The 25,591-nt window shown below is 42.6% G+C and overlaps 1 protein-coding gene across 1 annotated transcript in view; it reads right to left on the bottom strand.

The window, feature by feature from the left end:
- The window catches only part of usp24 (ubiquitin specific peptidase 24), a 39,123-nt gene that overhangs the window by 2,447 nt on the left and 11,085 nt on the right, over positions 1 to 25,591 (bottom strand). The window contains exons 16-67 of the mRNA XM_020603342.1: positions 25,527 to 25,589; positions 23,868 to 23,960; positions 23,320 to 23,427; positions 23,080 to 23,229; positions 22,743 to 22,874; positions 20,323 to 20,434; positions 20,146 to 20,222; positions 19,826 to 19,966; positions 19,466 to 19,519; positions 19,273 to 19,388; positions 19,053 to 19,119; positions 18,751 to 18,861; positions 18,500 to 18,598; positions 18,030 to 18,203; positions 17,848 to 17,933; positions 17,546 to 17,654; positions 17,187 to 17,342; positions 16,988 to 17,085; positions 16,697 to 16,792; positions 16,385 to 16,607; positions 16,092 to 16,254; positions 15,688 to 15,849; positions 15,431 to 15,501; positions 15,178 to 15,338; positions 15,038 to 15,099; positions 14,698 to 14,889; positions 14,482 to 14,596; positions 13,202 to 13,346; positions 12,984 to 13,103; positions 12,741 to 12,866; positions 12,200 to 12,298; positions 12,013 to 12,095; positions 11,772 to 11,913; positions 11,567 to 11,686; positions 11,248 to 11,462; positions 8,452 to 8,576; positions 8,169 to 8,310; positions 7,719 to 7,869; positions 7,493 to 7,588; positions 6,333 to 6,436; positions 6,118 to 6,231; positions 5,312 to 5,519; positions 4,056 to 4,145; positions 3,793 to 3,895; positions 3,236 to 3,354; positions 3,023 to 3,136; positions 2,854 to 2,919; positions 2,688 to 2,754; positions 2,398 to 2,476; positions 2,177 to 2,252; positions 602 to 688; positions 365 to 475 (exon numbers count right to left, since the gene is read on the bottom strand). Coding sequence (XP_020458998.1) covers positions 365 to 475; positions 602 to 688; positions 2,177 to 2,252; positions 2,398 to 2,476; positions 2,688 to 2,754; positions 2,854 to 2,919; positions 3,023 to 3,136; positions 3,236 to 3,354; positions 3,793 to 3,895; positions 4,056 to 4,145; positions 5,312 to 5,519; positions 6,118 to 6,231; positions 6,333 to 6,436; positions 7,493 to 7,588; positions 7,719 to 7,869; positions 8,169 to 8,310; positions 8,452 to 8,576; positions 11,248 to 11,462; positions 11,567 to 11,686; positions 11,772 to 11,913; positions 12,013 to 12,095; positions 12,200 to 12,298; positions 12,741 to 12,866; positions 12,984 to 13,103; positions 13,202 to 13,346; positions 14,482 to 14,596; positions 14,698 to 14,889; positions 15,038 to 15,099; positions 15,178 to 15,338; positions 15,431 to 15,501; positions 15,688 to 15,849; positions 16,092 to 16,254; positions 16,385 to 16,607; positions 16,697 to 16,792; positions 16,988 to 17,085; positions 17,187 to 17,342; positions 17,546 to 17,654; positions 17,848 to 17,933; positions 18,030 to 18,203; positions 18,500 to 18,598; positions 18,751 to 18,861; positions 19,053 to 19,119; positions 19,273 to 19,388; positions 19,466 to 19,519; positions 19,826 to 19,966; positions 20,146 to 20,222; positions 20,323 to 20,434; positions 22,743 to 22,874; positions 23,080 to 23,229; positions 23,320 to 23,427; positions 23,868 to 23,960; positions 25,527 to 25,589 — 6,093 coding nt within the window. The remainder of the gene's footprint in view (positions 1 to 364; positions 476 to 601; positions 689 to 2,176; positions 2,253 to 2,397; positions 2,477 to 2,687; positions 2,755 to 2,853; positions 2,920 to 3,022; positions 3,137 to 3,235; positions 3,355 to 3,792; positions 3,896 to 4,055; positions 4,146 to 5,311; positions 5,520 to 6,117; positions 6,232 to 6,332; positions 6,437 to 7,492; positions 7,589 to 7,718; positions 7,870 to 8,168; positions 8,311 to 8,451; positions 8,577 to 11,247; positions 11,463 to 11,566; positions 11,687 to 11,771; positions 11,914 to 12,012; positions 12,096 to 12,199; positions 12,299 to 12,740; positions 12,867 to 12,983; positions 13,104 to 13,201; positions 13,347 to 14,481; positions 14,597 to 14,697; positions 14,890 to 15,037; positions 15,100 to 15,177; positions 15,339 to 15,430; positions 15,502 to 15,687; positions 15,850 to 16,091; positions 16,255 to 16,384; positions 16,608 to 16,696; positions 16,793 to 16,987; positions 17,086 to 17,186; positions 17,343 to 17,545; positions 17,655 to 17,847; positions 17,934 to 18,029; positions 18,204 to 18,499; positions 18,599 to 18,750; positions 18,862 to 19,052; positions 19,120 to 19,272; positions 19,389 to 19,465; positions 19,520 to 19,825; positions 19,967 to 20,145; positions 20,223 to 20,322; positions 20,435 to 22,742; positions 22,875 to 23,079; positions 23,230 to 23,319; positions 23,428 to 23,867; positions 23,961 to 25,526; positions 25,590 to 25,591) is intronic.

The raw sequence follows: 25,591 nt of genomic DNA, 5'->3' as shown, positions 1-25,591 counted from the left end.
TGATGAAATATCTGTGTGCAAGGCAGTGAAAGCGGGATCATAATTTTTCTATACAACACACTGATTGTGGGCAGTATTCACTCCTGTGCCAGATCAGGTCCAACAAGCTCATGTTGTGTGAGCATCCTGACAGGCACAGCAGGAGTGTGATGAACACAGCAGCTTCAACTGCACAGCTATTAACACACCGTAGGACACAGCAAACTGCCTTTACAGCTCTTGATAGAAGCCACTGAGATGTCCCATTTCTGTTCCTTTCTGCTTTCTCAGACTGCGTGAGCTGAGCCTGTGCTGTTCTAACACAGTTAGTCATATCAGAAGCCCACTGTGTTGAACAGTTAGGGGGGATTTAGTTGTGGACTACCTGTCGGAGGCTGTGGTCGGCGTTTTCATTTGCTGGACTGCCATCAGAGCCGTTACTACTGCCAGACTGCTCCTTCTCATTTAATAATGCTGTGGCATAGGCCAGGGTGTCCTACAGAGTTCGGGACAGACACACGATTACACACAGATGAATTAGGCTGAGCAAACGGCAAGTACGAGTGAGCGTGCATGTGTGTGAGTCATATCATGATGATATAGATTATTTGTGTGTGTGTACCTGTGCAGAGATAGTGCGCTGGAAGGTTTTATTGGTGGATGTCTCATTGGAGATGTTGCTCTGTGGAGTCCAGTAATATTCTGTCATCTGAGGGTAGAGGGAGTAGGATGAAAAATAAATAAATAAAACAAATGAATATACAGGATAATTAAAAAATATTTAATCCCACAATGCAGCAGGTACATGAAACAGCTGTGCAAGAGCTTAATGCAGGAAAAAAAAAAGAAATTATGAAAAGAATTATATGAATATACGAGTCAGAGGTGACACCTCTGACAATGAGCTGTGACTAACAATGCATCAAACTAGTTAGCAGGTGTTGAAGTAGTCAGCTCTAGTAATAGATACATGGTTAAAATAATTAGAGAGGTAATGAACAAATGAAATAGCTAAAGGCAAGGCATAAATGGTTAAACTAACTAAACATAGTGGATAAATACAGTGCCTTACAGAAGTATTCATACCCCTTGAGCTTTTCCACATTTTGTCACATTACAACCACAAACTCAAATGGATTTTATGTGACAGACCAACACAAAGTATCGCATAATTGTGAAGTGGAAGGAAAATGATACGTGGTGTTCAAGATTTTTTATAAATAAAAATCTGAAAAGTGTGGCGTGCCTATGTATTCAGCCCCCTTTACTCTCATATCCCTAAATAAATCCAGTGCAACTAACTGCCCTCAGAAGTCACCTAATTAGTAAATAGAGTCCACCTGTGTGTAATTCAATCTCAGTATAAATCCAGCTGTTCTGTGAAGGCCTCAGAGGTTTGTTAGAGAACATTAGTGAACAAACAGCATCATGAAGACTAAGGAACACACCAGACAGATCAGGGATAAAGTTGTGGAGAAGTTTAAAGCAGGATTAGGTTATAAAAACATATCCCAAGCTTTGAGCATCTCACGGAGCACTGTTCAATCCATCATCTGAAAATGGAAAGTGTATGGCACAACTGCAAACCTACCAAGACATGGCCGTCCACCTAAACTGATGGGCCGGACAAGGAGAGCATTAATCAGAGAAGCAACCAAGAGGCCTTAGAATGGCCCAGTCAAAGTCCAGACCTAAATCCTATTGAGAATCTGGCAAGACTTGAAAATTGCTGTTCACAGATGCTCTCTGTCCAATCTGACTGAACTGGAGCTACTTTGCAAAGAAGAATGGGCAAAAATTGCAGTCTCTAGATGTGCAAAGCTGGTAGAGACATACCCCAAAAGACTTGCAGCTGTAATTGCAGCGAAAGGTGCTTCGACAAAGTATTGACTCAAGGGGGGATGAATCCATATGCACGCCACACTTTTCAGATTTTTATTTCTAAAAAAAATCTTGAACACCATGTATCATTTTCCTTCCACTTCACAATTATGTGATACTTTGTGTTGGTCTGTCACATAAAATTCCAATAAAATACATTTAAGTTTGTGGTTGTAATGTGACAAAATGTAGAAAAGCTCAAGGGGTATGAACACTTTTAAGGCACTGTAATTACTGTATAAATAATACATACAGTATATGGTAGTGGTACACTATGAATGTGAACTTGACCAAACAAACTATTTCATAAACTTGCCTTTTTCTGTAGCCACTGTACTGCCCAGCTCCAGTGACCAGACAAGTCCTTGAAGTAATCCTTGGCTGGGGAACACCTGATGGGAAAAATTAAAGGACGCTCAAAATTATGTTGGCTAGTTCCTTTGTCCAAAAAAAAATAAAAATAAAAAAAGAGAATCACTGAAAATCCTGAGAACTGTTCCTCTACAACCCTGACCTCTGACACTGAGATGCACTCACTTCTGAGCTAAGGTGACCAGGAATTTCACACACTGGTAGCAGCGCCTGCTGTCCACGTTGTTGCTCTGGTGCATCAGAGCTGCAAAGAGAAAGCACTCGGGTTTTCAGACATTAAATCCCTTTAATAAAAACTGATGGTGCTGCCAAGTAGCATGGCAGTCTTACCAGTTTTTCTGGTAAAAAAAAAAAACATGGCAACATTGTGCACAGCTGTTTTGCTCTTTGTTTTCTTCTACCGTTGTGCCAGTTGGGGCCTTAGAGTAAAACAGCAAGAACAAATAAGGACATACCTAACAGGCCTTTATCTGACTCAAAAGCATACTTGAGTCTCTGGGATTGTAGAGGATCTTCCACAACCTGATGGAAAAGAGTTGAGACAATGATCATAATGGTGCTCATATAATTATGACAAACCAATAGGTGAAGGGACACTGGTGACTGATGCCCATCACTTACTAGTAGCTCCTGCAGCATCTGAAAAATGTTCTTCAGTTCATGAGGTGGAGCTGTCTCCAGCTGGGTCTGTGAGATGCAAAGCACCCAGAAGACATTAAAACAAAATTCTCCACATTGCTTAAATGTCTGTCAGCTGCTTTTGAGGGTTTCAAAGCTTTTTTTTTTCCACCTTGAGTAACTGCAGCACACCCAGGGAAAAAGGTTCGTTGCAGTATGAGCAGTAGGTCGCCATCTCTATCAAAACAGACAAGGGACCTGACAACTCGCGCATGGCAAACATCACCTGGGAAATATTCACAAAGAGAACATTAGTCAAACCAGTTTCAGCCTTTTAATGTTTGTCCTGATAATCAGGTCAAGACTTCTGAAAAGTGTATGTCACCTCGAGAAGGTAAGGCTGTCCCTCTGGAGTGAAAAGTGAGACCAGGATGTCCGTGTGGAGGGGGAGGAGGGGAGTGGAGGATGTGACACTACTCACACGCAGTTTAAAGCCCCCTGGAGCTACAAAATACAACAGGTGGCAGAGAGTTGAACTGAGAGCTGCTGGATTGTGGAAACACATCACTGTGTGTGTGTGTGTGTGTGTGTGTGTGTCTGTGTGTGTGGACGTGTGTTTCCTGCTACGTGGGGACTTCTTCCTGACTCCATACCAACTCATGAGGACCCGTTTCATGGTGGGGACCTAAATTGAGGTCCCCATGGGCAAGAAATTGAATTTTAGGGTGGCAACATGGTTTAGGGTTAGGATGAGGTTAAGGTTAGCTTAAGGTTAGGGTCAGGGTTAGGGTTAGGCAAGTAGTGGTTCTGGTTAAGGTTAGGGTTAGTCTACAGGACATGAATGTAAGTCAATGTAAAGTCCCCATGGACTACGAAACATAAACTCTGGGTGTGTGTGTGTGTGTGTGTGTCTTCATGTATGATCCGACTCGAGTGTCTCACCTTGCGTCTGCTGTGGGCTGAGGTCAGAATGCAGAGTGATGAAAGCCAGAGTGCTGTGTAGGTGAAGAAACTCACGAGCCTGAGCTGGACTCCACCGCCGGTTCTGCAGAAGCACAGACAGAGAAATGATTAAACAAGACATTGTTATGTTTAAATACATACAATATTGAGGTTAAGAATACTGAGTGAAAAACCTCAGGGGTCATACACAAAGTATTGCTGTCACTGAATCCTATCATACACTACAGATTATGCAGCTCTACCTGGTTGTTCTGCCTATTGGGTCCCAACAGGAAGATGAGCATCCGGCGATAAGCTGAGTGTTTCAACAACAGCTGACAAGGACTGCAACCCTGAGAGTGAACAGAACCAGGAAACATTTAGGAAATCATTTAATTTGGAAGTCTGTACATCTAACTAGAGATGTCCTGTTCCAGTTTTTTGGCCCCAGTACAGACTCAATTCCTTTAATATTAAGTATCTGCTGAAAATGATTCCGATCTGATACATTTACCTACAAAAATGTTCATTAGATATATTGAAATTGAAATCTAAATCAATCTGACACTATTTTTCAGGAGCCTCTTGACCCAAATCCTGGATCAGGTCCTGGTTCCAAAATATTAAGTTTATTATCTAAAATTATTGATATGAATAAAAGAACTGGGAGCTGAACAGCACTCCCTCAGAACTACAAATTCACTTTGTAGTTACAAGGCAGATACTAAGTACTACTTCATATAAGTACGTGAACACAGTTTGTGTAACCAATCCAGTTTAGATCTCCCTATTTGACTGTTTAATAACGCTGCATTAACAAAAGATGGCAGCTGTTGTAGCAGCACTGGACAAAAGCATAAAACATCCCATGTCTGCAATGAAAGAAGAGTGTGCAGCACGTAACATCTTGTGTGCACATCGCAGGAGGCTCTGCCTGTATCTATACCAGGCGCATGTTCATTCGTGAATAGGAAGCGCTTGGCATACAAAAACGCACAGAGGAGCTATGCATAGTTTAAAAAGAGCTGCCATATTCAGTAGGACTGTAACAAATGATAGATCATGTGTTTTAACAGTTTTTGCATGATGTATTTCTCTATGTTGGTGGAGTTTCATAGTGAGCTTTCATTGTTTTGGTGGATTCTGTGGGTCATTTTACACATATAGCTCCGAAAACACCGACTTGAAACTGAAAATAGTCTTCAGGTTGCTACTACACGTGTAAAGCACAAGTGATGTGCCAGTCCACAAAGGCAGTGTAGACAGCTAGATTGATTAATATAGCATCTTACCGGCTGTGGGACACACATGTCAAAAACATGATGGAGTCTGCTCAACCACATGACTGTAGTTCTAAATAAGGATTGGAATTGGATCAGTTTTATTCTGGCCCATACCAATCCTGTGAAATATGCCCGGATCAGCTCCAATACAACACTTGGTATCGGAGCCGATCGGACGCTTCTAATACTAAGGACTGCAGAAAAGTCTAAATCTGCTTCTGTAGAGGGGTAATTACCCTCTGAGCGAAGTTACTGAAGAGGCTGAAGTACTGCGCACAATTTTTCACATTCTCTGGGACATCTTTGTCCAGTAAGGAGAGAAGGACGTCAGTCAAACTGTCCAATCCTGGGTCTCTAAAGAGAAGCGCACTCTCCAGAGTCTTTTCAAGGATGGATGCTACCACCACCCTCACCTCCCTCACACTGCACTCCAACAGACAAACCCTAAGGGGCAAGAGACAGAAAGAGAGAGAAGGTGATGAGATAATGATGTGCAACTTATCCGCAGAAGGAGCTGAGTGGAACTGAACCTAAAAGGCAGAAAACAATTCTCATTTTATCATATCATATGACAATGACTCTAGCAGCTTTTAAGAGAGCAGCAACAATAAAGAATAAGCCTGACAAAAGGGTTTGACGTGCATTGATCAGGATGAAGAGGCAATGCTGGAAGCCACCAAGTATGTAGTATACCACTAGCACAGCTACAAAAATACTGCAGTGATTAAACCCATGCCAAGGCCCCTCAAAAAAAAGCATCAGCTCAGAAAATGCTGTCTCACCAGTACAATGACAGAATTTTAGATAAACCTTTTCTGCATCAGGTAGACAGTAGACTGTCCCTTGTTTTTGACAAGCTCAACTATAGAAAATGGCTCTTTTAATTAGCAATAAATGCATTTAGCTGTTAATTTCTGTCACTTCTTTGCAAAGAGTTAACTGACAATATTTACCACCCATATGATCCCGTATCATAACAGGCAAAAAACATACTGTGACAGGTGTGTGGCTTAAGCAGCCGGTTAACAACTACATTACTGACCTGGTGATCTCTCGCCCCTCTGGTCCGACCAGGTATTGCACCATCCACTGGCACGCTTCACTGCTCTTAGACAGCAGCACTTCCACTGTGGCCATCCACTCCTCTGTGTCCACCCTGCAGGAGATACAGATGTAACAACAGTACAATATTGCTGCTCATGATGGGTTTCTGACGTGTGTGTGTGTGTGTGTGTGTGTGTGTGTGTGTGTACATACCGGAGCTTCTTTTTGGTGTGCAGGTAGGTGTGGAAGAGAAAGTGAACTGCCAGCTGGAGACTCTCTTTGGCCATAGGCTGGTAGTCCGGATGCTTCAGTTTTGTCTGCAACACACAATTAGTTAAAAGCCACAAACTATTTCCTGAACAGTTGTGCTTTTAGCGGTCCTGCTGCATAATAAACATTGCATATATGATCTTTAGACAAACTAAACAAAGAGGTAGAGCAAATCCAAACGTTAGATAATAATGTAGTTCTATTTCGTACAGGCTTCACCGTCTAAGAGCTGTCAGTATTGGGTTTATCCCTCGCACATGTGCAGTCCTGAAGAGATTTCTTTCGTGCCCTGTGACCTGCACTGGGCTGTCTCCACTCAGGTCCACTGTGGCCACATAAAAGCCTATGTGACCTGAGTTCAGCTCCCTCTTTTTCTTCAGCAGTTCTAAAGAGCAATTCCTAGAGCTATGTCTAAAGAGCGAAGTTCCTTCGGGGCTCTGCCAAACATGATTAAAAAAGAGGCAGATTGCGAGGTGATTCCCCTCCCGCTGGAAGCCCTGGCTCCTCCTCAATCTGGCAGGACAGGCTCACCAGAAAGGGTGCAGGGCATGACGGAGTTCGGCTTCCCCATCGTTGGGTGCATCCCACATAGCTGCGGTTATAAATAAGATGATGCTCCTTCCGCCTTACTGCCCAGCCTGGGGCTCTCCCCACGGATGCAGTGTAGGAAACTGGGAGGGTCACGGCAGCAGCGATGACCCCAGTGCTGTTGCAGCTGTTGTCGGGCGAGGCATGGCAGCTCCTGTGGCACACTCTTTATGCTGGATAGTGCAATTCGACAGTGTCCCACAATAGAGCAGCGCGTGTGGGCTTGGTCCCTGAACGGGAATGTCTCAAGAGCCTAGCCTCCAGTGGTCGTGCATATGATTCAGAGTGCGAGAGCCCCGTCAACGACGGCTTCTTACGCGCTGAAACGGTCTGTTTTAGAGGGCTATGCCTATACTCATAGAAGCTTGGGTTACTGTATGTAACCATTGTTCTTAAGTGTGAAAGTGAAAATTTGTTTTCTGGTAAGGAAGTTCAGTTGCTGTGCCAAGCTGGCCTTGAATTTTTCATTATTTTGAATTTTGCAAATAAAGACCATGAAAAAAACAAACACATACTGCATTGACAGATGCCAGTGAGAGGGTGAAGTTGAAGTAGTCGCTGTTATAGACGTCTCTGTTCCTCATAAACTTCAGATTCTCATCTCTCACCATCTGCACACAAGACAAAAGTAGATGTCAGAGGAACCTGAAACTCCCTCTATGACTAACAGGACAAATGCTGTTGTGGTGTAAAGATTTTATTCACTTCAAGATGCTCTCAGGCAGCAAGCTGCCACTTTACCTGATAAATGCTGGCAGGCATCTTCTCTACAAACAGGCCCTTCTTCTCTCCCTTGCGGACCAGGCGGGTGAGCAGGGTGAGGCGGTCATTGTTGGCCCTCGGGGGGCGAGGAGAGGACTGTGGGGAAACATCAGGAGAGGATGGTGCAGACCTGGGAAACACAGAGGCATAGCTGAGTAAGACTAGGTGGTGCACCAATCAGGTTTACTGGGGCTGATTAAAGAAAGCATTACAAAATAAGTGATTATAACTGAAAGGCTCCGACAACAGCAGCAAAGATTCTGACTGCCGTAATAAACTGGTTCTAAACACAAAATCAGAGCGAAGCTGTCAATGGCAGAAGGATGGCCAAAAGGTGTGCTGGCATGGAAACGATGACTAATACATGATCAAAGACCCAATGAGAATGTTTCTGAGGTGAACACAACATGCAGAGGAAAACTGACTCACAGGGTAAGGTCCTCAGCCTCTTGCCTCATGATGCTGACTCTGCTTTTTTTGGGCAGGACAGGTGAGTTCTGGTCGCTAATCTTCTGATAGAACAACATGTAGGCGTTCCAGTACCTCCTCCTCACATCAGGGTATGGGTTGGCTGCACACACACAAAGACACAAATTTAGGCTACACACTGTGTGCCTCATGAAATCCTGTGTGGTGATTTAGTTTCACATCTTTAATTTCAGTGACAGAGTGGACATTGTTGTAAAAATGGCAGAGTTTGTGTGTCGCTTACACTGGTCATAAACTTTGGGGCGGTACTCTCCTCCAAAGCACTCGTACTCCAAAGTTTCATCATTCATATCAAACTCCTCTACCATGTTGTCATTAAATTTGTACCAGCGTCCCCGGGCACTGCCACTAAAAGAAGACAAACATGGAGGAAGGGCAAAGTGGAAGTTTGAGAGAGAAGGGGTAAATGAAAATATCACATTTAGATTCAAATGAATCAGAACTGGAAACTCAGCACAAACTTGGATAATATACAAACCCTACCAAAATTAAAAAGGCATACGAATAAAACAAAGAAGAAAACACTTTTATGGAGTGTCTTTGAGACTGTGCCTGGTTTTGTGGATATATTTTGCACTGCTACCAGAGGATGTGGAGATGAATACAGGGCCTGAGGTTACTGCATGTTGGGACTCACTGTCTTACAGTACCTGACCGGGTTTAACCTACAAACAGCCAGCCTGTGAAGCCACTGCTGCGGTTAGTGATCAGCTCATCAATGCTGGATTCCCCTGGAGCACAGTACCTGTTTGTTTCGACTGCTTGAGGTCAGAGTGTCTGCCGCATGTGATGCGTTGCTGGTTCATGAGCGGTTTAACGACCCATGATGTTATTGTCGGAGCTACGCTACTTTGGGACTGTATGTGGTCGTGTGGGGTTGGATCTACTTGAAAGGGACTGATGTTTCCATTACTTGGTGGGACTTAATGGTAAGTTAAAAAAAACAAAAACAAAAAAACAAACACAATCCACACTTCACGTCTGTTAATACGTTGTTTCTGTAACATTAGAAAAAATTATTGTAAGGCTGGAGAAGTTACTATGTCTGCATTATGCCAGTTAAAATTATGGGGTTTCTCAATTACCTGCTTTGTGTTACACATCTCTTATCATCAGTACATACACCAATCAGGCATAACATTATGACCACTGGCAGGGGATGTGAATAACAGACTGTTACAGTGTGTGGGGTAGATTAGGCAGCAAGTGAACATTCAGTCCTCAAAGTTGATGTGTTGGAAGCAGGAAAAATGGACAAGGGTCAGGATCTGAGTGACTTTGACAAGGATCAAACTGTGATGGTGAGATGACTGGGTCAGACCATCTCACACACTACAGGTCTTGGTGGGTGTTGTTGGTCTGCAGTGGTTAGTACCTACCAACAGTGTCTAAGGAAGGACAAATGGTGAACTGGAGACAGGGTCACGGATGTTTTTAGGAGGTGGCTCTCTGGTTTTATCACTCATATGGAGCTATGATGGGTGCAAAGTTAATCTAGAAGTACATGTGAGCATAGTGCTGTTTAAAGGAAATGTGCAAAGATATTGGCAATACACATAACTGTGCAGCTTTATTATAGTATATGGTATTATCGGTGCAACTTTAGACTCCAAGGAATATCACGTTGACACCTGATCTAGCTGTCACTCTGCTGAAACATGGATGTTTTAAGGAGAAAATGGAGGAAAGGATGTCCAATTTCTCTTAATTACTCCAAAGTGTGCAATTATTTTGTTCTTTTCGTGTCATGATGACAGAATGACCAGCATCACTTGAACAGCACAATGAAAACTAAAAAAAAAATGTATAGTGGCTTACAGAAAAACTTCTGCACTTACATACACTGCACATGAAATGACTTGTTAATCAAACAGACTGTAATATTTCAGTTCTGCTGCTTTAGCACATGTGACATTTCCTATAGCCTATAGCTAGAGAAACTAACAACCTTTTACAGCCTCTGAGTTTTCTTACAGCTTATACATAAAGCCAAACATTACATACCTCGATCTGCTAACCCGTTAAAACTAGATGAAACCTCAGACTTGGGTATTTCACAGCATCACCAGCTTGACTGACACACACTCTGAGCTAGATGTAGTGAAACTAGACAACAGAAGTTCACCAACCTTTTGTAAGAATGTTGACGTTATCAAGCAGTGTTAAAGACCGAATAACATTAAATTCTACAGCATATTATTCCAACTTACATGTCACTATCATGGAGGCTTTATGAGGAGCCTGTAGACATCCAGCCTGTCATTGTCTAAAATGGTCTAAACCTACATAAATCTCTATTTGACATAAAAGATAACTAACTGCAGAATGTATTTAATTTCCTGAAAACAGATGAGCATCCTGAGAACAAACCTTCTTTGCTGTAATCTTAAGTGGGGAAAGAACAACCAAGTGTGAGCAGGGTGCCAAATATTAGCTCCTGTGGTCTCTTTCCATTCCACTTCTCCAGTGAGTACTCATGCCTTCCAGAGTCAGACATCTGGAGATGCATACATACTAAACCAGGAGCCCACATAAAGCCTGATATTGCGTTTATGTACCCAAAGGAGGTCATACAAATTGTACCTGAAAAACTAAAGCAACAGATCGTGTTCCGTAAACCACTGGTTATGTGCTGTGTTTGTGACGTAAGAAAGGAACAGTAGCTGGAAAATATAATTCTCCAAGTAAACTGAGCCATTCATTGCTTTTGATTTTTATATGGTAATGGTCTTATACTTTTCTTCACATTGATGTGCATTAAGTGCCCATTCACCCATTTGCTCACACATTCACACACTGGAGTCATCACCGGGAGCAACTAGGGTCTTGTTCAAGGACACTTCAAGATGTGGAATGGAGAAGCCGGGTATCAATCTGCCAGCCCTCCAGTTAGAAGACAGCCCACTCTATCTCCTGATCTACAGCTGCCCACAGGTGTGATATGTACACATTTTAGAACTTTACCCTTCAAATCAGACAAATCAGAGGTGGTTGAGCTTCTGACTTCAGTGTCTCTTACCGTCTATCTTTGATGAAGGAGTAGTAGTGTCCAGCATGTGCCTGCCCACTGTGGACAACAACTCCCACAAGTTCATAGTTCTCAGAAATTGTGACTTTCTTTCTGGGTGACCCTCCGGAGGCAGCATCACCTCGCCCCTCGCCGCCCTCTCCGCTGCAATCTTGACGAGCCATTCCAGAGACAGTGTAAGGCTCCATGTTCAGCACCCAGGGAAACTAGACACCAACAAATAATACTGACTTATTAATCATATTTATATTTTAGTTCTGTGATTCTTAAAATAAATCTCTGGGTGAATCTGAATTTATGAGCTTTGTACCCTAATTTGTTCATCATATTTGATGGAGCGTCCACTTTCCCAGTCAAAGCCAAAGCGCATGAGGTGAATACAGAGAACACTGGGCAGTGATTTGATGCATGTCCTCTTCACTGTGGTCCTCTGTGCAGATGAGCAAATGTAAGCACTCTTTAGAACGCACAAGATCCAGGTAGCAGAATAAAAGCATGCAAAGCAGTACACAGACCTTCTCTTTGCATTTCTCACAGTAGTAGGCGTTGCTGCCCTCTAGCACTTCTCCTCTGACAAACTGATCCAATGAGATCTCTAAACTCTGACAAGATGTAACTCCAAGGTTCAAAGCCATGAATGTTTCTTCACGTTCATATCTGTATGTTAAAAGTCAAAGGTCAAACACCAGCTGCAGTGTGTTGCAAATGAAATTACCGTGTTGAATTTTACGAGAGAAAAATTAACTCTTGGCTCACCGATGCGGACAGTCTTTACATATCTTCTGGTCTGAGAAGATTCCCTGAAATGTATTTTTGAAGATCTGTTCTCGACCCATTTTCTGGTGAAAACATGTTTTGTGAAGGATCATAATATCATAACCAGTTACATATGGAGCTTCGCTGGTGTTTTAAAAAACTGATTTGGTGTTTGTTTCAGTTTTACCTTGAGGTGTTCATCAAGCTGGTCCACCAGGCTAGTGAAGAACTCATATGCATCCTGCTGTTCTCTAACATACAACTCCTTGTTCCACATCTTGAAGATCTGCAGCAGACATAACAACTTTGCATGAATGACATGAATAATAGCTGGGTCTCTATAAACTAGGCTGTTGCTTCCCAACTAAAGACAACTCTTCACTGCAAGAAAATGGGTGTAACCATCTGCTTGTCGAGTCAGAGCTCGGGGATTTCCCCATGTGGCTGACACATAAAAATGTCATAGAGGAGGTTGATGTTTTTGTGATTAGTGCACTTTCTGCCCATTTGACCTTATTGTTTAGAGAGAAATGTCAAAAAGAGTGAAAGTTAAAAAAAAAAAAAGTTTGTGAATATGCTGTGTAGACCTTGAAAGCACACCACGAAAACAGTGAGCACAACATGCTGAATCATCAGTGCTCTGCTCTCTTATTTAGCATCTCAAAGGGGGGACTGAAGCATGACCACAATCATAGCCCACTGCTCAGCTCTGACAAATAGCCTGTTACCTTCCAGAAGTTTTCAGGTACATAGTACTGCAGTTTGCTCTCCATCAAATGTCCAAACAAAGACTGGACCTGGTAATAGACACTCTCTTCTGGCTGGTCTGTGTCATCCTCAATGGACAGGAAAGCCTTAAAAAGCAAACATTCATAGTCAGCGATCCACTGTGTGAGGTTGGGTCTGGACTCAAAGAGCAGATGCTGTCTGGTGAATAAATGAGGTGAACAGGGCATAGAACACCTGTGTACCTCTGGTAAGCCAGGCTGCATGTAGAGCTGCTGGAACACAGCATTCATGTAACATGTGGCTCCTCCATTCTTCAGTCCAACAAAACCTGAGACTGAACGGCTCTCTACTGGGGGTAGATACTGACAGAGACACAAACAGTTTCACATATCAACTATCATTACAGTATATGTAACAACACATAATAATGTAAGACATGTGATATTAATTAGTGTCTTACATCAAACTCCTTGCAGAGAGAGGGATCAGACTGGTGGTGCATGGACAGTAACTCTCTGGTGATCAGTCGGAGGTTTGACAGAGAGCTGTCTGCTAGCATCACCAGCACCTCATAGGCTGCCAGTCTGCTGCTGGCTGTGCTGCACCTGGCCACACACAGAAAATATAGATTAGATTAAAGCAATGGTAGTGGCGTCAATATTTACAAGAAGAAGCTACTTGGTCTGTTGCTCTAAAAAAGCCAAAAGATTTCACAACAAATGAAAATCTTTCGGATGATTCACATTTTTTAAAATGAGAAAAATGAAAAAATAACTAGTCAGCCTCCACCAAGGGGAATTCAGGTTTCCCATGATTGCTTGACCATGAAAAGCTACTGCTGCATTTGGAATGATCATTATTAGTTTGAAAGTTATTAAAGGAAAACAAAACATCCACTTGCTGGGTTAGGAGTAAAACTGGGACTTCAGTGAGTGGACAGCAGGCAGTTCAGGTTTCCCATGATTGCTTGACCATGAAAAGCTACTGCTGCATTTGGAATGATCATTATTAGTTTGAAAGTTATTAAAGGAAAACAAAACATCCACTTGCTGGGTTAGGAGTAAAACTGGGACTTCAGTGAGTGGACAGCAGGCAGGGTGGTGAAGACATCACATTTCTGCAAGTCTGTGTTCTGCATGTTCAACAGCTGTTTGATAAACTGCTCATGCAGTCTCTGTTATTGGCTGATTGGTCAGACAAACAAGCACTTGCATCTCCAAAAACGTCAGAACAAACTGGCATTACTTGGATAGACTGGTCACATATTCTCAATCTAAGTCATCTGGAAAAAATGTCAAAACTTAATAAAGTGGCATAATAACAGTTCTAATGATAAAAATGATAACAGTTTTGAGCCTCACCCAAAATCTCCCGCCCAGCTGTTGCTGCACAGAGTAGATCTTTCCCTGCTGTGTATGTGCTCAGCAGTGCAGCCATGAACTTTGGCCACAAGGGGGCCCATATAGAGTCAGCAGCTTTTCCAACTCTCACAGTGATGAATAATCTTTTAAAATATTCCTGTATCCAAATTATGCTACAGATCAGCACCAAAATGTATCCAAGCGTTTTGTAGGCTGCCCCCTACCTTTCCAGAAACTTTCATCAACATCTGTTCATTACTTTTTGAGTTATGCTGTTATCAAACAAATGAACAAACAAACCATAGCAAAAATGTAACCTCTGCCTATGGCAGAGTAAAAAATTAAAATGTAACTGATGGATAAGAATAAAATGTCATACTTGGGGTGGAAGTCGTGGCTGGGGGCCAGGGAAGGAGTGGGATTGGAGCTGTTGATGATGATACGTGAAGCTCGAAACAGGAAGTCATCCAATAACTGCTGGATCAACGATGGACCTGGAAATGAATACATTTCACACCGTCACGTTACACGTTTTACTTCCAAAATGTCTTTAAAGGGTACAGATAAGTACACGTTTAAACTTATGTGTTCTTACCCAGATGTTCCTTTTCATTGCCACAGAGTGAGAGCAAAGTCTTGATGAGTCGGAGGTGTCCTGCCAGGAGGATGTTGTCTGCCTCGCTAGTCTCCATCTCAGAACTCCAGCTAGGCTCAAAGTTGTTGAGCCAAGAGATCTCATCTTCCAGCATGGTGGCTGCACTCACTTTTAACACCTCCATCTCTGATGCTGGAGGTGGTCAGACAGGGAAAGGGAGAGAGAGGGAGACAAGGAGAGAGAGAGATTTTACGATACAATGAACTACAACCTCTCTATTACATCAGTTGTTACATGTGGGTATTCTACAAGTGACTGAAAACGAGATTTATTGGCTTACTGGTTAGATCATCCAGAAGCTGACATCTTAGGTCAAAGTACTCTGTGCACTGGGATAGCAACCTGAGGAGAACGAGCACCACTGGTAAAAGATTTAACATTTTCAGTAAAGTGTCTCTTGGGTTTTTCTTGCTTAAATACCTCTGGTTGACCCCTCTCATGACAGATGTGGGGCTCCACAGTGGCAGCTGAGCAGTGAGTATGACAGAGAGGAGGAACAAGTTGGGTTTCTGGACTTCAGGGAAGGCTGAAGTGTCAGACTGGCTCAGAGTGTACAGCTGATCACAAGCCACACGACGGATCTGATACAGGAGGAAGCAGAGGCACAGCAATGTTAGGGACATCCAGTATTTGTTCTGTGCAGTGTACAGAGCAAAAAGAGGGTGCGGTTTACCTCTCCGCTGGGAGATCCCAGCAGAATATCAATGATGAAATCACTGACGGAGGGAAGGTTGTAAAAAGAACCTGGGGAGAAACACCAACCAAACAATTTAGCCTTATTTTCAGATGTCTGGCAAGCAAAGCAAATAAATATCCTACAAATTAAAAGAAATGTATATACTACAGTATTATGCCACTTCATAGATGACTAATAGCAATGTATAACAATGAAATGCTTGTGGTGTGTTTCTGCTCCTGTATGAGTCTTACAGAATTGCTGACAGCGTAACTGCAGACAGGTAACCAGCAGTGACAGAGCCTCACGGGCAATGATGGCATCTTTGATGGAGACATTCTGCTGTCTGACACATATCCCTGCATGCAATGCCGTCGGTGTGGCCTCGCCCTCACTGCTGGAGCTGCAGTTACTTCCTGCAAACACATACAGAACATTTGTTTTGCTTTAATTTCTAGAGCTGGTGATGACCTGACCATGAGCTGTTGGTAACAAAACGCTTGACACAGCCATAGGTGACAAATCAGGAATGAGGTGATGATAAATGATTACCACACCTATTGACTGTAAACACCTATTTGACACCACACCAGGTTCTCATCTTATCATTAGGCACCTCAATATGAATGAAAAGCGTTCAGTGTGTCTTCTATCTTACCAGTGCTGCTGACTCTGGTGCGGACTCCCTGTGCCAGAACAGAGGTGTGGCTCTCTCTGATTGGTTGTGGGCTACCAACCAAATCTAATCTGCCTGCTGCAGCTGCCCAGGTCAGACGCATGAAACAGGCCACAGTGGAGGTGAAGTCATTCACCTCCATGGTCTATAACAGAGACAGAAAATATTTACTTTGTAAATGTTCTCGACCTACCAGGTCAATCTGATTGTTGAATTGAAGGAGGATGGGCCAGTATGAAACTGAAAGTGTGTGTCTGTGCATTTTAGTCCAGTACCTGAATAGCTACACGAGCAGCAGGTATGATCTCCTCCACTCTTATGGACGAGCGCTCAGACAAAGACACCTGCCTGTAGGAAGACTTCTCTGGAGTTCCACAAAGAGACAGCTGTCGCCCGGTACGCCCAGCGTTACGAAACGGACGGGATGACAGCGCGTCACCATCCCTAATGACATCATCATCCAGCATTGCTGGCAAGCTCTGACCAACCAGAAGGAACCTGCAAATACAACCAAATGAATATTCAAGTCTACTTTGATACATATCCTGGAATATCCACTGTGTGTGTGTGCAAGAGGCATTTTGCACCTGGCCAACTGAAGACAGATTGAGTACACTCCTTGTCTGGTCTCATAGTCCACCTCTGATGGGATGGAATCTCTCTGCATAACATTCACCACCAGGCTGCAGAGGAGAGACACAGACATAGAGCTGTCAGGACTAAAAATCAATAGATACTATGAGGCAGTTTATATGAAGGCAAATGTCAAGTGGCATGTGTGTGCTAGTATATAATGCAGCTTGACAAGTCTGGTGACACTTCCCACAGTGGAACAAAGCAAACACCAAACAGTGATGATCTGTTTTCTGAACCGTTACCTGAGACCTCCTGCTTTAAGGAAATTTTCACAGAAGGATCTGCTGCTGGTTTTAGCCATCTCATCATCAGATGTGGGCATGAGCTTCGAACTCAACACCTAACACAGAGAGAGAAGAGGGAAGGCAGATGTCAAGGCTACTAATCCACCTTTAAGGCTTGAAAAGAGGCATTTAATGGGGTTTATAGTCCTGTGTGTACCTCCAGGTTGTACAGCACTCTGAAAGTGGACATGCCAGGTGCTGAGGATCTGAACAGGGATTCCAAGATGGATGTAGCACTGGGCTGGTGCTGCTGCTTGGAGGCCATAGATGGAGAACGAGAGCCTGTGCCCTGGCCGAGCGTGAACAGTGTCTTCTGCAGAAAAGACACAAGAGGAAGAAAAAAAAAAATACATAAATTATCTTGCCACAACACTCTCCCAAAATATTCTGTTAGCACAGGTCCTTAGACCGAAGATGACTTTAAATAAGAATAATCAGACAGAGAATAGAGAGCTTTGATGTTCAGCCATGGCAATTGCCACTTGACCTAAATGTCAAGCAGACAGTGCGATGTACCTGATGGCTCCAGACACTGGATTCTTTTGGAACAAAGTTGTCAAGGGCATCTTGAACTTCTGGATCTGTCGGAATCAGGAGCAGTAGCTTCCTTACACGAAGAGTGATCCTGAAGGTAATAGAAACACACAGCGATGAACCAGCAGTCTAAAGTTTTGCTATATTACTGTCTCATATTAAGCCCATAAACTAAAGCAATTAATGTATGAACATTTCTGTCAAAATGCTTGTTTTCAATGAGAGCACAGTACATGAATCTGAGTCTTGTATTAAGACAGTTGTAGTTTTTCAGGAATAATCACCTGGATTCATCTAGGTTAGCCAGCTGGTAAAGCATCTCAAACACATTACACACCAAAGCCATCACTACGCCAGGCAGAGACTTCTCCTGGCGACAGAAAAACATGGGCACAGTGTTTCAGACTCTGTTGAAGCCTAAGTGTGTCCACAATCTGCAAGTGTGTGTTCATGTGTGACATGGCACCTGCTCCAAGGCGTAAGCAGAGTTGAAGACAGCAGAGCTGGAACTGCTAGAGGCAGAGGCTGAGGACTCAGAGCTGCCAGAGGGAGTGCCAGTGCTCGAACTCTTCACAGTCAGGCACTGCTCATCGCTGAAGCCAAGTTGGGAAAGCAGCTTCTGGTCACGATTCATGGTCAACTAACACATGGTGGAGGGGCAATGAGGGGATGAGTGAGAGAAGAAAAGGGACTTAGGTTGTTTGAGGTTGTGTTTCCCCTGTCACACAATAGATGCAGTGGGCCAACCTAGCAAAGAAGCTGTTGCACCCTGCCTGGAAGAATTAACTGTGCACCGAGTTGTAGTTTGTAGTGTGTACTGGCTTAAGGGGAAACATGTGACTGGGAGAGGAGTGAAGTACTTTGGTGAGGGAATGATCAATTAAACAGAACACACAAATTAAATAAGAGTACAGAGTCCCTGTCATTAATACTTACCACACTATCATTGGCAAATATCTGGACATTATCAACTGGACAGCTCAGGTGCTCTGATATCTTCCACCGGATACTTCCTACTGTCTCATTACTATGGGTCTGCAGGACACACACACACACACACACACACACACACACACACACACACACACACACACATTATATATGTATATACACCATGAAAAGAGCCATTTTCTCTGTGGACACAACTCTACAATAAAGGTGTGTTAAAAGGAAATACTTTACATTACCTCTAAGGTGAAAGTGTCTTTGGTTGACTCATAGGTGATGTGAAGAGTGACAGGGTGACCATTGAACGAGGCCCCATGAGGTAGAATAGTGCGAGGAACTGAGTACATATCCTGCACAGAAACAACCCCCCCAACCAAAAAAAAACATTCAGTTAAAAAAAGCTTAAAGTACGTTCACTGACTGTATCCTGATCCTTCGCAACTGTCAAAATTATGTAGCAAAATTAGTGTCAATGAATGTCTGTCCTCACCTCTCACACCCATCTGCAGCCAAACTGACTGAGACCTGTTGCACAGCCTACCTCTATAGTAATGACGTAGCGTTCAGCCAATAGCAGCAGTCTTTCGATTATCACAAGCTTAGTGGATCTGGAAATTAACATACACAAAGGAGCTTCGACAGGAAAAAATGTTCCAGTGGAGGACTTTTTATAGAAGTTCAGTATACAATTACTTAGGACGTAGAAGAGGATATTTTAATACGTTTAATAACCATGTTCTTACCCAAACCCCCCTCTGTACCTGGATGGTGATTGTACAGATGTGGCCACAGTTGGCATGGCAGTGGCTGTCAGCATCTTTGTTGCCTTAGTAACGGCATGTGTCAAAGTAGGCCCACCGAGGGCCGAACTCGCTGCCTGGGAAGAAAAAAAACAGTGTTGAGCTCTGTGAAATGGCACAGTCACTCTTAACAGTAACATATTGGACCACTTACATCTAGTCTCTTGTAACAATCAGCAATGAACTTCTTGTGCAAAGACACGGAATCCTAGAAGAATGGAAAGTTTATATTATACGTGGCTTCACAAATGGACCAAAAAACAAACAAACAAAAAAAGATTCACTCAAATATGTTGCGTCAATACTGAAATTGCTCAATTAAATAAAGCATTTGTTCTTTTCCTGTTTTCATACTTCACCACATTACACTCGTACAAATCACTCATTTAAGAGCAAAAAGAAGACTGTACTAAGGAGGTAGGCTTTAAACACAATGGCAGCATTTTAAGTTATAATCAGGTATACAGACACGTGAAGGGATCGTTGGAAGAGTGGGTCTCACACACGCACTGACCTTCTTCATTTTAGGATTGAGATTGGTGTAGCTATATGTGATGATGAGCTGGATTGCTTCATTGGCTATCTCTTCATCAGGAGTTTCCATGGCGATGCGCCAGATAAAATCCATCCCTGCCAGGTCGAGGCGTTCCACACACTAAAGAAGTCAAGACGGCATGACATACATAAAGATGTGTTTTACCTCTATATATATTTTCGGTACATTTTCAATTCTCACCGACTCACTAGCTGTGTCCATTGTCAATAAAACAACCAAAACCAACCAACCAACCAAAAAAAAAAACAAAACAAACAAACTGAAAAGCAAGGACTGACCAGCTGAGTTCCCTGGCGTTTCAGGCGATGGTCACACAGATTAACGTTCTCAAAGAAGGTCTTAAACAGACTGAAACCTGAAAGAAATAAAAATATTAACTATTGTTAATTAGTTATTCATGAACTATTTCTGAAAGGCTGTAGGTCATTAATGTATCTCCTTGCCAAATGCCATACCATTCATGGTGATCTCATAGGCCTCCAGTTTTAAGATCTTCTCCTTGAAGAGCTGCTGCTGAACATCACTCTCCAGGTCATGCTGTCCTTTGGTGAACCACTCAAAACACATCTGCTCACATCAAAAAACATACTGTGTGTCAGCTTCTTTCAATTGAGCTTTGAATACAGGAAAAATCTGAAACTATCTGAGGGGTCCATGCAACAGATTAAATCAGTCAGATCAATATTTTTGACTGGTTCATCTTATGAATAACCAGGTAATGCTGACAAAGGGCACCAAGAAAAAGCACAGAGTAATATTACCTTTACTACAGGAAAAAAAAAAAAAAATGTTGGAATAATTAATCTGCTTTTAAAACTCATTTCATTTATTCACAAATTTTTATAGATGTTATTTTTATTTGGCAAATATATTTTGTTCTTGTGTTTGTTACCATCCTGCCTGTAGAGTATTTTACGTAAAAAAACGTCAACTGTGAAGCATTTTGGAGCCACTGCGATGAAAAGCAATTAATCTGTACTTATTATTCTTTTCCAAAGCAACGCTCGAAGATGGATGTTTCTTGAAATGACTGAAACTCTAACTACTCCTGCTTACTAACTACTTAATTACTTTCAAGACCTACAGTCTCATGCAAAAGTTTAGGCACCCCTTGATAAATAACAGATTTTGGTGATTTTTTATTTGAACAGATGTTAACACAGTTTCTCTTGGAAATGGAAAAAATGCACAATATTTTCAGCAAACAGTGATGCATAGTTACTTCTTATGCCATAAATTGAACAAAAATAAAAAATAAAAACATTATTATGGCATGGTGCAAAAGTTTGGGCACCCTAAGAGTTCCAGAGTCTCAAAGTCTCTCACAAGGTTTCAGACCTTAATCAGCTCGGTAGATCTGATGCACAGCAACAGCTGTCATTGGTAAATGCCAATTTCAAAGCTGTACAAATACCTTGACTCTTCAAACCTTGTGCACACACTTGTGGACACCCAGCAACCATGGGTTCCTCTAAGCAGCTGTGTAAGACCCTGAAAATGAAAGTTATTGATGCCCACAATGCAGGAGAAGGCTACAAGAAGATAGCAAAGCGTTGTCAGCTTGCAGTTTCCACAGTAAGAAATGTAATTAAGAGATGGCAGATCAGGGGAACTGTGGAGGTCAAGATGAGATCTGGAAGACCAAGAAAACTCTCGGACAGAACTGCTCGTATGCTGGTCAGAAAGACAAATCAAAACCCCCATTTGACTGCAAAAAACCTGCAGGAAGATTTAGCAGACTCAGGAGTGGTGGTGCACCGTTCCACTGTGCAGCGATGCTTGCACAGACAAGGCCTTCATGGAAGAGTCAGCAGAAGAAAACCTTATCTGCGTCCCCATCATAAAATCCAACATCTGAAGTATGCAACAGGACATCTACACGGTGCACCACCACTCCTGAGTCTGCTAAATCTTCCTGGAGGTTTTTTGCAGTCAAATGGGGGTTTTGATTTGTGTTTCTGACCAGCATACGAGCAGTTCTGTTCGAGAGTTTTCTTGGTCTTCCAGATCTCATCTTGACCTCCCCAGTTCCCCTGATCTGCCATCTCTTAATTACATTTCTTACTGTGGAAACTGCAAGCTGACAACGCTTTGCTATCTTCTTGTAGCCTTCTCCTGCATTGTGGGCATCAATAACTTTCATTTTCAGGGTCTTACACAGCTGCTTAGAGGAACCCATGGTTGCTGGGTGTCCACAAGTGTGTGCACAAGGTTTGAAGAGTCAGCAAGTGTGTGCACAAGGTTTGAAGAGTCAAAGTATTTGTACAGCCTTGAAATTGGCATTTACTAATGATAGCTGTTGCCGTGCATCAGATATAATGAGCTGATTAAGGTCTGAAACCTTGTGAGAGACTCTGGAACTCTTAGAGTGCCCAAACGTTTGCACCGTGCCATAATAATGTTTTTATTTTTGTTCAATTTATGGCATAAGAAGTAACTATGCATCACTGTTTGCTGAAAATATTGTGCATTTTTTTCCATTTCCAAGAGAGACTGTGTTAACATCTGTTCAAATAAAAAAATCACCAAAATCTGTTATTTATCAAGGGGTGCCTAAACTTTTGCATGTACCTTACGAGAAGATGCTAAAAGTCAAATCCATGATTCATTACTTCTGAGACAACCTCATCACTGGGATCTACATGGTCCCTTAAAATGTTCCATAACTTGGAAAAAGGTTTCATTTTTAGATTTTATATCTATGCTTTTTGTGCCTGTCTTGAACACTGTTCTAAAGGAGAGAAAAGGGTGGAGTAAAGGCTAATGTTTCCGGAGTTGCTGTCTTAGCTCCTCGAGAGTCATCCAGAGAAAGTTGCTAACAATCCCAAACAAATGACCAAGGACAAGTGTTGCATTAGCATAGCTGTTTTCAAACCTCACGGTCCAGTTCACAGACGTCCGGCCCCGACACCAGGCACTCCCAGAGCTCCTTGGCCCTGTTCCACACCAGGTAGAGGCTGGCCTCCTGAAGGAAGAACGCTAGGAACCGCAGATGGCTGTCCAGATACTAAACACAGAGTCAGTCAGACACGTCATCCCAAACGTCAAACACACGATGTCAAGAATAACATTGTGCTGTTGTGTTACTTCCTTTCTACTGTGTGTAAAGCCAGTCCAGCTCATATGAACATCAAAATTATGAACTGTATCAAATAATTTGTATGAGCTCTCTAGAGCAGCAAAGATCACCAAGAAAAATAACACAGACAAACCTCCTGATAGGTATATCGTCCATCTACTAGAGTCGAGCCTGAGAGGCCACTGTTTCCTGCAGCAGTCATGGCAAGTCGATGGCAGCACACCAGAGATCCTGTTATCAGTTTGACGATCTCAAAGTTCTTCTTCAAGTCCTGGATGATGCTCTGTGGGGAGGCAGAGAAAGTTTACCACAGTGACATTACAGCAATTGCATAAAGGATCATTGTAAAGGTGTACGTGTTTGTTTGTGTTACTTTGTCTTGTTTCTGATAGGTCTGCTTGATGAAAGAACGAGTGATCTCGTGCAACTGACGGAGAGCAGGAACAACCCAGACTGCCTGAGGACTGCTCTGCTGAGAAGCCTGTTGAGACACACACACCCGATACTGTAATGATGCCCGCTAAAGCAGAATGAGACACAAAGATAGTATGAAGAGAGAGAGCGCTGTGCTGGTCAGTACTAATCCAATTTCATTTTACTTCATTGCTTTGTCACCTCAGACCCACCACTTTTATTGAAAATCAGAGCACTTCCACCAAAGCTGACCACTCATCCAGTAGCTAAATCATGTAATCAATTTAGCCAGCTCTCACCAAGGACAAAAACACCACCATCGTGTAAATCATTAGCCAGTGCCAAAGCAGAAGATTGACATAAAACACTTCATGTTACAATCAAAAGTGAAATTATTAATTGGAGACCAAAGACACCCTTTTGTAGTCAAGCCCTCCTCCCCAATTGGTTGGCAGGTGTGAAGCAGCAAAACAGGACAGAGATCAGTGTACGAGCTTCTTCTCTTACTTTCGCCAAAGAGTTAGATTTCTTCTTCCCCCAAGTGCCAGTAAGAAATGAACTCTGACTGTCGTTGCCTTTACTGATTTCCTGAGTGTGAGTCTAGAAACATACATTTAAAGTGGGACATTTGTACATATATTTGTGCATGTGATGACTACTAGCTAATAACTTTAAATCAACAAATCATGAAAAGTTCCCCTTTACCTGACAAGATCTAAATCCTATTTTTGTTCAAATGTGAATAAGGGAGAACTATGGAAAATAACTTGCAAGTAAGTTAATATAAAAAAGATTCACTGACTCAAGTAAATATTGAGACAGAGCAACTTAAGAGAAAGACAAGAAAAGCCGAGTAAAAAAAAGGGATTGAGTCTCGTCATGGGTTCTGTGTTGTTTCCACTGCCCTCAGCGCCCTTTGGAGGTGTGTTACAGGAGCTAAATTCCCTCAGGAGGGACTACAGTCCCTCCCTCCCCTAAACAGAGGAAATGTAGTGGAAAACCAGGATGGTCCTTGTCAACCCGGGAGGTTATGCTGTGTATTTTTTTGCTGTGTTAGTCTCTGTTTAGACAAGGGCGGGGCTGTGCTACACACACACACACAGAGTTTATGTTTCGTAGTCCATGGGGACTTTACATTGACTTACATGCATTTCCTGTAGACTAACCCTAACCTTAACCACTATTTGCCTAACCCTAACCCTAACCTTAAGCTAACCTTAACCTCATCCTAACCCTAAACCATGTTGCCACCCTAAAATTCAATTTCTTGCCTATGGGGACCTCAATTTAGGTCCCCACCGTGAAATGGGTCCTCATGAGTTGGTATGGAGTCAGGAAGAAGTCCCCACGTAGCAGGAAACACACGTCCACACACAGACACACACACACACACACACACAAAACTAGGCTGAGGATGTGAGTCACACATTTACCTTTAATGCAAATAGTTAATAGAAGTGTGAAGATGCTGACATTTAATCAATCATGGGTGACAGCTCTGCTAGCATGCAACACTTCCACCCACCGAGTACCTGGAACTTGATTTTAATACTACTTCCTGAGGGTTGACAAAATTTAGCTCCTGGAATGCATCTCCAAAGTGAGTGGAGGGCAGTGGAAATAAATGCAGAATTTAGGAAAAGTATTACATGTTTCTGTAGGGTTCCTATAGTGCAAAAACCATATTTCTGGCATAGTCTGAGATAGTTACTCAGCCAAAAGAAAGAATTAGGTATTTTTCATTGCATTTAAATAAAAAACAACGCCCGATAAACAGGCACTTGTGCAAAAAAAGGAGCCAGAGAGAGGCCCCGACTCAATAACTCCCTGCTGCTCCATGGATACTGAACTGGAGCACATTCAAATGCAACAAGTAAACAAAATGAAGCTGAATAGTAACATCCAGCACTAACAAGAATATGCTAACTGTAAACCAACACTGTTGAAGCAGGCAGAAAAATGTAGGCGCCCAATCCACTGTTTCCTTTAAACTTGATGAACTACACTTTTGAGCTATGTAACTAACAGTCCCTGTTTTCCTATAAGAAAATAAACAATAAATATCAGATTTTAGAGCAAGAGCCCAGTGAAACACTCAGCTAAAATTTATACTAGCCCCTACATCTACATGGATACTACAGAGTGTCGGGAGCATGTTTATCTCACCTTCTTAATGTCCTCAATACATTTAATGATGTAACTGCGTTTCACCGTCTCCTTGACAGCATAGG

This window comes from Monopterus albus, unplaced genomic scaffold (assembly GCF_001952655.1).
Source record: "Monopterus albus unplaced genomic scaffold, M_albus_1.0 scaffold61.1, whole genome shotgun sequence".
In the NCBI taxonomy this organism is placed as follows: domain Eukaryota; kingdom Metazoa; phylum Chordata; class Actinopteri; order Synbranchiformes; family Synbranchidae; genus Monopterus; species Monopterus albus.
This window is presented reverse-complemented; position numbering and strand designations above follow the sequence as displayed.